This window comes from Botryllus schlosseri, chromosome 13 (assembly GCF_051294905.1).
Source record: "Botryllus schlosseri isolate E-star chromosome 13, Bs_hap1, whole genome shotgun sequence".
Classification (NCBI taxonomy): domain Eukaryota; kingdom Metazoa; phylum Chordata; class Ascidiacea; order Stolidobranchia; family Styelidae; genus Botryllus; species Botryllus schlosseri.
Window position 1 is genome coordinate 8,197,184 of NC_137248.1, and position 10,809 is coordinate 8,207,992.

Genomic DNA, 10,809 nt, shown 5'->3' on the forward strand with positions numbered 1-10,809 from the left:
CGGATGTTTGACACCCCTGATATTAGCGATTGCTGATGCGCAATATTGTCGTAATTCAAGACACTCAAATATGACAGCGGTTCCCAACCTTTCTATGGTCGCGGCACAATTTCCTATTTGAAAACCTTCCGCGGTCCAGACCTATTCAAAGTAGGTCAGTATGCCTCGGCGACCCCCAGAAGTACGGTAAATGAGGCATTCCGTTGTCCAACAAGTTGCCTTCGATTATAGCATCCGGAGCGTAAGATCATCCCGTACTCCTTTATTTTTCGCGACTGAACCTAACTACAAGCTCTTCACGACCACCCTTCACGAAAACCCTCCCCGCGACCAGCATTCAACGTCGCTGAAACGAATGATTTGATTTACTCATAACACAAGAATGAAACGACCGAAGTTGAATAAATATACAGACTTACAGAGCTACAGGCTCAACGTGCTTTCGAACAATCATTTATACGCAATTCGAGAAGTCATAAAAACCTACGAAACATGCTGTTGCGTTCGTAACTGCGACAATGCCAATTGCATATAAAACGGAAATATGCCAACAACAATATCGAACAGTGTGACGTCATTCCTCAAAGAGATATGTAAATATCCATCAGAAAGGCTCTGCGTTCGCGCGTACTACCGGGCGAGATAGAGCCTGACACGTTCTGCGAAAGAGTATCAATACCCGTACCTGTATTCAAATTATAGTACATTGTGTGACGTGTGTGGGATAGACGCTGTAATATGTTTTCAATGGATGTCGATGATACTTGACGCCTCGTAGGCGCCCGCCCGTCGGTGTAATCCCCGATCGCAAAATTTCCTAGAATTCACGGTTCTCAGAACAGGACGTATCGCTGCTTCAGAACGCAAGCTATAATATCACGCAGCAGCCCTTTTTCGCCTTTTCTGGGGCTTCTATAGGCTCGCCTTCCGCGGGCGGCTGCTCAGCCTTAGCTCCTTCATCCAACGGCACGTCAGCTAATTCCGTATCCGGGGTCATGGCGGAGCCTGCTCTTCGATCGTCATCGCCTTTAGCAGCGACTTGTTGTTCGGTTTTCTGCTCTTCTTGTGACGTAACAGCCGGTGTTTCCGTTGCGTCTGTGGTAGGCGGAGGCTCGTCATGCTTGTCAGGTGCGTTTTCTACTTCTATCGTTGCAGGAATCGGCTCTTTCGTGTCTTGTACATTCTCTACCTCGTTGTGCACCTGCTCTGCAGTAACTGCAGTTGAATCTTTCGAAGATTCGTCCTGGCTTTCGGCAATATCTTGAGTCGATGTAACCTGTTCGCTAGCCATCGGCTGTTCTGCTGCGCTTTCTGCTGCCTCTGCTGTCAATGCCGCGCCTTGGAGTTGCGTTTCAGCCTGCGGTTCATTCTGCGAATCCTCTGTCTCTTGATTGCTAACCGTTTCCTGTTCTTGCGGTTGTTCGTGCGCGGCGGGGGATGACGTATTTGTGTTTTCGGCCTCGGTCTGTGGCTGTGTAGTTGGCGTTGCGGCTTCACTGGAATCAGGTTGCTGTGTTTCCGCGATTTCTTCTGGAGGCGGTTGTGTTTCTGTTGCTTGCGGCTCAACGCTTGCACCGTTAGTAACGTCTTGCTGCGTTTCCGCCGGTAAGTCAGGTACTGGTTGAACTTCCGCAGGCTCGGTGCTAGGCTCTTGTTGGGTGTCAACCGGATCGGATTCTGATTGAATTTCCGCAAGCTGCGGATCTGTACTAGAACCGTCTGCGTCTTCCTGCTGCGGTTCTGTGACTGGACTGGCTTGCGATTGGTCTTCTGCTGGCTGCGGTTCGGCGATGGCGTCTGTGGTAATGCCGTCTGCGGATTTCTGTGAAGAGTGGGATGAATTTTGAAAATCAACTCGTGTATTATAGAGACAGGGTATAGTGATACAGAAATGGTTAAAGTAGTCGTCGTTCATGCTCCAGTAGAAGTAGAAGTACGTCACTAATTTATATTCGATTACAAGTAGAAATAGCGAACTCTTTACAAATAAGCAAAAAAGTATGTATTCGAGGGCTAGTTTCGCCTAAGAAACTAAAAACTGTTGAGTGGAAGTAGTCCAAAATCATAGTGACACAGGCAAGCAAAAACATATGCCAAAACTACTTTCTACTTTACAAAGTATATAATGTTACTGGAAGTAATTTAAAAATATAGATCCCAAACCGGGATATATTAACATTGCACAGTCCAAGAAAAGTAGCCTTGAGCGATTTCATGAGTCGCTCCCGATTTAATACTATTGAAACAACGCATCACTCAGCGCAACAATTTTCCAAGAAAATATACGGGACGTTTGTTTGTTTGGGATATTCATGGTGTCTGTCGACTACTATGGTCATGGTCATTGATGCTCATTTACACCTGGCCAATTTCATCCATATTTATTCCGTAGATGCCGAATTGTGGCACGGCTCACTTCTAGGTTTTTATAAGACACCGCTTATACGGATGACGTGACGGGGAGGAGCCTAGATAAACCTCAAACACTTCGGTGAGAATTCTCGAGTTGACCTCGGTCAGACTCGAACCCGCAACCCACTGATGTTGCAGCAGTGGATTATACCACTACGCTATCTCGCCACCCAACCCAGCTGGTATTGCAATATCACGCATGAACACTTGAACACGGGTGATAAAAACATATCCCAAACTACTTTCTACGTAACAAAATCCAAATCATACAATGTAATTCGAAGTAATTGGAAAATATAGTTTCCAAACCGGGATCTATTAACGTTGCGCAAGCCAAGGAAAGTAGCTTTGATCGATTTCAAGAGCCGTTCCGTAATACTATTGGAAAGACGCACAACGCCGCACCAAGCGCAATAATTTTGCGATCAGATAGTCGGGACAATTCACCAACTTAGCCACGCCACCGCGCGGTAGATCAGGACGCCGATTGTCACTGCTTTACTGGAAATCAACATTTTCGTGACAAAATTCTCGTACTAGCCACGACATGTTTCACTGTCATTCAGTTCTCGGCAGTGGTATAACAACAAGAAATAGGCCGCATGCACGTAGAGATGTCATGATCTCATGAACAACGAATTCCGTCTTGTATTATTCCATACTTATATTCTCTGCATTACTTTTCATTCAATGTGCAGTGCATGCCTCTTATTTGCTTCGCCTAGGCTAACGTAGGTGTCAGATCTTAATGGCTACTCCAAGTTGTTTCGACACCTTCCTATCTTTTCATTGTATCGCAGTCTTGTGATGTTTTGAAACGATGAAAATATTAATAAACCTGATTGATTGATACTAATTTGGAATCGTGGCCATGGTCAATGGTCATTAGTCATACAAGGAAGCGAATAGAAGTCATGGCCGAAACTGTCCTAAAAGCAAGTAAGCAAACCGATAACAAATTCCTCATACAAGGACCGATACGGAAAAACCATAAATGTCACACTGACCTGCGCGTCATCGCCTTGCGTAGTTTCATCGGCGGGCGTGTCGGGGGCGGAAATCTCAACATCAGGGGCAACAACATGATCTGCTGTAGGCTCTGGTTGGGAATTGTGATCTGGAGTATCTAAAGTGGGATCCTGCGTTTGCGCGTCGTCAGTTTGAATCGGTTCCTGATCTACACCCGAGCTGATATCCGGCATTGTCTCCGGACGCAATTCTTCGTTGATCCGCGAATCTTGGTCTGCGGAAGCTGCGGCGGGTATCTCTTGGTCGGGAGATTCTTGTATGTTAACTTCTTGATCAGGAGATGATGCTACTGGCGCTTCTTCTTCTTGCGGGGGTGGAGGTGGAAAGTCCATATCCGGAGATCTTAACGCTTCCGGTTCTTCTTTCTGATCGGGTACTACCGGAAAATCATTCGGCACTTCACCGCTGGGCTCCGGATCCGGGAGTTCCTGAGGCATGACATTCAGATCCGCTGGTTCGTCAGTCGCGACTTCTGTGGTGTGTTCCGCATCAGCACCCACGGAGTGAGCTACGTCATTATCAAGTTCATTGTTTTGATTTTCAGCGTCGCCTGGTTCGGCAGCGGCTGTCTCTGGCTTCGCTGCTTCTATTTCGTGATTTGCATCGCCAATTTCGACATTGGGCGATACATCCTTTCCATCTGTCACGATTGCAAGACATGTGTTATTTCAAGAAAAGAACGACATTATAAGAGACTTATTGATTTCTCCTAATGATATCTTTTGAAGCCACGGCGTTTGGCGGGGACTTGATTCCCACCCGAGCAAAGCTAATCAATATTTTACTACTTTCTCAGTATCGTGGTGCGACCTGGGAAGTAGCAGGCAGTAAGCGTGCATGTTCTGTTCGGTGAGGCCGGGGAAGTAAGACGTATACCCAAGGGATTCGATTTCAACCCGAGTTTTCTAGTAACACATTACCCGTAACTGCGCTCATGCGTGAAAAAATGAACAGAAAGATTCATACTAACATTTTGTCTGATCGCAAAGTCTGAGCAACTGAAAAATGCTTTAGTACAGGGGTGTCAAACTCAAATTGCGTCGCGGGCCGGATTGAAACCTTGAAATCACTCGCGGGCCGGACCAGTCAACTTTGTTATCAAGCATATATTTATATAGATAAAATTATGGATCACGGATCACAGCGGTATTAAGTAGTAATACCTTTATTCGCGAACAATGGAATTGGCCCGAATAGAGTTATGAACCGCTAAAACAGTGCTGCTAACGACGATATAAGTTGGCATATTTCTATGCTCCCTTAGCTTCCATTGTAAAATGGCCTCATCCCTGCGTCTGCATTGGGATGGATGCGCGAGACTTAACTGCAAACGCGGACGTTGAAATTTTCGGGGCAGTGGCCACCGTGGAATTGATACATAAACTTGGCAATTTCCGCATATCGTTTTATGTTGAGGATACTGAATCTTTTGAGCATTGATTTGTAAGACGCGCAACCTGGCCCCGTTGGGTCCAGGCCATGATGCTATCTGAAGTCACCAACTCAGTCAGCTCTGCTAGTCAATGCTATCACGTGTGGACTGAAAGAGGATGAAAAATTAATAGCATTATATGCAATTACCAATGTTATACACAACATTCCATCCTGAATATGAATATGGATTTGTTACTGGCATGCGCGACACTTTTAAACACGGAACCCCTATAACAGTAAAACGTTCCTTACCGGTCATGGTGAAAAGTTCCGCCGCGAATGTGGGGTGAGAAGCGATACCCTCAGAAGTTTGGTTCTGGCGTTGGAGCAGGAACATTTTTTTTTGGGGGGGAAGGGGGGGGGTCTTGCTGACGAAGTACTGTTTCGTCCCTGAACCAGAGCGCAACCACAACACCGCAGTAGGCTGGCTATAATGAGGCCTATGGATATCCTCGACATTTTTTGTATTGAGGGATTATTTAATGAAGGTTAATCTCGATATTTGTTACTACAAGTGTGCTGGAAAAAATAAGCATTTTTAATCTACTGACCTGTGACACCCCTGTGCCATGGATAATACAATAATTTTTCAATTTACTCAGAATGGCTCCGCGGGCCAGATGAAATGGCCTGGCGGGTCGTACGTTTGACACCCCTGCTTTAGTACTACACGGTACAGCGATTTGCATTCTATGTCCGTGCAAGTCAACACATTATTTCCCTCATGTCTTATACCGTATTATGCACCGAGGTTTTGCTGCAACAACCACACACAATGATTTCAGTTTCTACGCTGTCAAAAAACAGGCATACATGCTTAACCGAACCAATTGTTTTCTCCGTCGGAAATTAATTATTCGCGGCACTTGCAACGGCAACGACTGTCACTGAGCGAGTCCTTGAATTAGTTCAACCACGGCCATTTTGGCCATGTTTCAACCTGTGCCAATCTCGGTTTTGCGTATTCTAATCATTGATGAAATCGATGTCAAAACCTATAGTTTTGGAGAATGTATAGAGTGCGACCTTTTCTACAGAAAGCTTCAGTTATCGTCTTACATATACCTTCATTTTCTGTGGAAACGAGTTCAGCCTTCTCCGTTGGCTCTTTCTGAATCTCTAACGTGACTTCGTATGATGATAGCGGTCTTTCGGTATCCTGAATAAAGATATAATGAGGCCTTTAACATCGATCGCGGTACATGATCGAGGATTTAGAAATAATCTCATACCACTGCATCTTCAATGCGGGTTGAAAATTTTACTAAGCATGCAGTTAAGGCCAAGCCAGCCCTCGAATGTTACCCCTCCTGCATTCGGCAATTTCGATCACTTCAGCACGTAATATTGATTTGGGATGTTTACATTTCTTAATATCCCTAGACACGGTCACTGCGGTTTAATGAAGCGGTTCGTGCATTCATTATTCATAACACCCAATCTCGGCATCATCGCATAATACACCATGACTACAATTGCCACAATGGACCAAACTTGGTTCTATTAATCATATCTATCATGAGCGGTCCCGATTCTATAAAAGCCAGGACCATCAGAAAGACAGAATTCAACTCAAACATAGTTCAGGGGTGGGCAATATAGCCCGCGGGCAGGATTTTGAGCGGTCCGCATAGAGTTTCTGCCCTGAAAGTGAAATTATAATCTGAAAATAGTGGCAATTTTTATGCGTCACAGAGTGAATCCAAGTTTGCCAACCTGAGAAGGAGGGTCATGAAAGTACTTGTTCTGTTCGGGTCTACATTAAATTTGCGAGCAAGCAATATCTTTATCGACCATAAACATTAACAAAACAAGGCTGCGTTCCAATATAAATATAACTGATATTCACGTGCACCTCCTGCAGTCTTTACTAAGGGTTTCTACACCAGACATGCAGCCAGAGTTCAAAGTATTTGTTGACAACTTTGATCGACCACAGATGTCTGATTGACATCAACAGCTATTGAAGTAGGCTAGTTTAGGTTAACAAATTCATTATATTCTGTAACTGGTCTCTAATGCTTTAAACTTGAAGTCTACATTAAATACGATTTATTTAGGGTTACCATACAAGTCCTTTTTCAGGAAATTGGAAATGTCCTTTTTTCTGACAATTCGTCCTCCTTTACAGCGTTTACAACTAGTCTAATGGCCAGGGTCAAGTGAAAATCGGCATAAATGACACGAAATAGGCAACGCGGACATTCGAGCGGGTCATTCGGGAGACGAGTCAGAGTGACCTTTTTTTAGTCAACATCACGAGTCAGCTATTTTTAATTTCGGTAAATGAACTTTTAGGATTTTGAAAAACTGTGCTCCTTTCCGCATTCCAAAATATGGTAATCCTGATTTATCCCATTGGTGGATAAATCCGCGATTCGCGATTAATGTATCGATTCTGTAATCCGGACCGCCAAGTACTTCATTTTACCATATCAGGCCCGCCGATCGGAGAAGTTGCCCGCTCATAGTTCAACGTCTTGCCGATATGGCATGAGCTGAAAATACGAATACGATGCCAGATTTGCCGACTTATTTGCCAGCCGACAGTTTCTGTTGGCAGGGTAATGTAGTGAATCGCATTTGTATATAATAAATCACGGAATATACCTACCCTGCTACGAGGCGAGCGAAAAGCGTACCGGGACCCTGGACAACTGCACTGCACAGCGCACACTACACGCTGATCACTGCACAGATTACACAAACATTTTTATCAGTGAACTGTACAGTGTACTGTACGACGTACGTACATGCCTCTTACTTACATGTTCTAGGTCAAGGTGCGTGTTTGTTTAGAAGACTACCAGCCGTTCAGACTCCTTCCTGCATTTACATTTTATCTCAATCTTATGTTGTTTTGAAGTGATGAAATTATTGATAAACTGAACTGAGCGGATTGTAGATATGTAATGGCATTTTTACTAACCCTACATATTATGCGTTTACAATCCCATATCGTTATGTTCCTAAAAGGCTTTGACGTAACGGAAGTGCCTTTACTGAGAGCGTTATCAAATACACCTCACACATGCTTTGCATCATAAACAAAACATATTACCGGTTTTCGAGGTAATACTATACGCCAACTCAATCCTTTCATTGCCAAGTTGAAAGTTTTATATCAGATATAAAAATACTCGTGGCCACCAATAATGCCAGTGTCGCGTAATATGCTTTTATAAAGTAGACTGCCGATAGCGTTGGCATAACTGTAATTTCGATCGAGATGCTATAAGACATTGTTTAACGATGCAATGGTTGGAACAAAGATACACCTTGATCTGCTATTCCAGGCAGTAATCAATATGATAATTCCAAGCAAGTTTGCTGGTTGATCAAATCGAATCAAAGGAAGTACATCGTAAAATCAAACGAGATGCACTCTCCCTTACACATCATGGAAGTATACGCGGTTCGAAATCAGTACAACTATAAATTATTCAGCGATGATGTCATGATTTGGCTGGGCTCTGATTAAATGGGGATCACATTCTTTGACTTGTTGAATTCCCTTCGGGACCAGGTATAAACCATGCGTCATCAGCCAAGAGACCGGGAGCGAAATACTATGTGGAAGTGGATTGTGGTACCACATATTCGAACCATGTGATATAATGCCTCGCAAACTGAGTGCGTGTAAAATCTATCGGTATGGTTCGAAACCCCAAAATATATATATACTGGTAGATCTTGCGTTGTTTTTGCAACACTGTCGAATGAAGACCATGGCTAATGCCGATTTTGACAGAGTCGTGTATGACCGGAACACGCGACAGCCATAAAAACAATGTGTGCCCATGATTTAACTATTCAAGTTGGTCTAGAATGGGCCTACGGTATTTCATGTTTAGTACAATTTTGATGAAATCATAACACAGTTATTGCTCAATTATTGATATAAACACCAACGTATTTTTTTTCATTAAAGAAATAATTTGAGGTGGGATAAAACGTCGCTGGGCTGGTATAAACAATGGACAATTCGATTGAAGTTTCGACAATTTTATACACATTGACTGCTGGGATATGACGAATGAAATGACAAGTCATAACAACTAAGTGATTGCTACATACGTTACAATACATAGTATTCTTGATATTTACTTTGTTAGTAGTTATCTAGTCATTGCATAATGGATTTATTATGTATTGATCCATAGGAGGGAGATTAAACGCGAATAATCGCGATAAATGTGTGATATTATAGTGATCGTAATTCTGCCGCAAGTATAGCCTTTTCGTAAACGCAATCATTTATACTGACGCTGACGCAGTAATACACGGCCGGTGACATTGTGGTATAATTCAAAATTACCGATGCTACCTATTTTCTCCGCACTAGTTATCTTTATAGAATTGCAGTCCTACGTCACAGAAAATCAGTTTAACGGTGACATTTGGAAATCTCATCCCAACATATTGAAGATATGAATTCAAATTGTCGAGATAACCCTTAGAGATGAACTTGAGATAAATATCCATATGTATTTTGTATTCTCAACGAAAGATGGAAACATAAAGATATTTTGCAACCGACTTAAGGAAGAATTGGCTTAAACTGTTATTCAATACATATAGCTGAACAAAGGGTAGGCTAAATAATATTGTTAAACCAACAAATTATGGGGATTGTACAATGTACATTGTACAATTGCAAATTTAATTTCATTGCAGATATTGTTTTACTCTGGCCAATTTCGTTTCTGGCTGGACAATGTTCATCGATAATATATAGCCCAAGCTGTTTGAATTTAAAAATGCATTTATGGTGCAATCTCTCTAGTTCGGTGTTGCGAAACCTTGGGCTGTCCACGTGTACCAGTCTGTCGCACAGCTAAAATACTACATTAACTACAACATATCCCAAAACGCATAAAAACAAATCAAAATCCCTAGAAAGGTCAGCGATCAGGAAAATTGTCCGCAATCGCCTAAACTAGACCTAGAGGTCATGAACTTTGTGTAATATTACTGAACTTCCAATAGAGCTCGCGTCCCCGAGCGATCTCGTCGAGGACCAAAATTCAGACTCCCAAGACAATTCCAATAACTATATTAAATATTTCTACACTACCTCACTTCACGTGCACTCCAGACATGTTTCCAGTATTCGGTACATAACTCATAGCTTGCGCAGAAACATGCATGTGTGAGTGTTCAATTGACTACAACCGACAATGCATATACGAATGTTTGTTTACCTTGTCATGATTCAAACGCATAGGTACTTGATCCTCCATTGCAGCAACGGTGGCGGAAATTTGGAATCACAGGCGAACTGTCCAACGATATAGCCTATTACTACAGTACAATCCCAGCGAGAAGCTGTGCGCTATTTATAAATTCTACCCCTCCTAAACAAGCTGCTAATTGCAATATTCAAGAATACATAAAATTGATCACACAAATAACGCTAGTGTCCGCAGTAGCACGTAATTAGCTTCAGTTACATTAAACTGACATTCGTTTCCAGTTTTACGAAATGATCTACCTACGCACGAATCATCTTTGCCTTGAAGCTGTGAATTATTCTGTCCTCGCATACAGTATTGAGGTTTGGTTATGCGGAATACCCAACACTCGATATGGCACGATAGTATCCAAGTATCGCACGTATGCTACATCGGCGTCGATCTAAAGCCGGCACGCGACTTACAACGACTTCCTGCATTCTGCTGCATAAATTTCGGTTGTTAGCCGTCTCGACTAAAATTCATCGCGAGAGCTGATGTCACAGGTCTAAGGTCCGAATAAATCAATGCTATCGATCAGATGGAATTTTTTTGCTCTTTCTGATTTGGCCTTTCTCTGATCGCGATGCGCTGATTAAAGCCGCATCGATTAGCCTGTCTCACGTAGGCTTTATATAGAGGTGTATCTAAAATAAATAATGTACCGGACTTCCAGAAAGATACACAGCGCAGGTCCATC

General features: G+C 42.9%; 1 protein-coding gene across 1 annotated transcript; it reads right to left on the bottom strand.

Annotated features, from left to right (window-relative positions):
- Positions 1-347: 347 nt before the first annotated feature.
- Positions 348-10,261, bottom strand: LOC145454786 (uncharacterized). Its single transcript, XM_080332768.1, has 4 exons — positions 10,080-10,261; positions 5,941-6,034; positions 3,420-4,081; positions 348-1,822 (listed from the first exon to the last, which is right to left on the bottom strand). Exons 1-4 carry the CDS (start codon positions 10,116-10,118, stop codon positions 869-871), a joined length of 1,749 nt encoding a protein of 582 aa, XP_080188894.1. The 5' UTR covers positions 10,119-10,261; the 3' UTR covers positions 348-868.
- Positions 10,262-10,809: the final 548 nt, after the last annotated feature.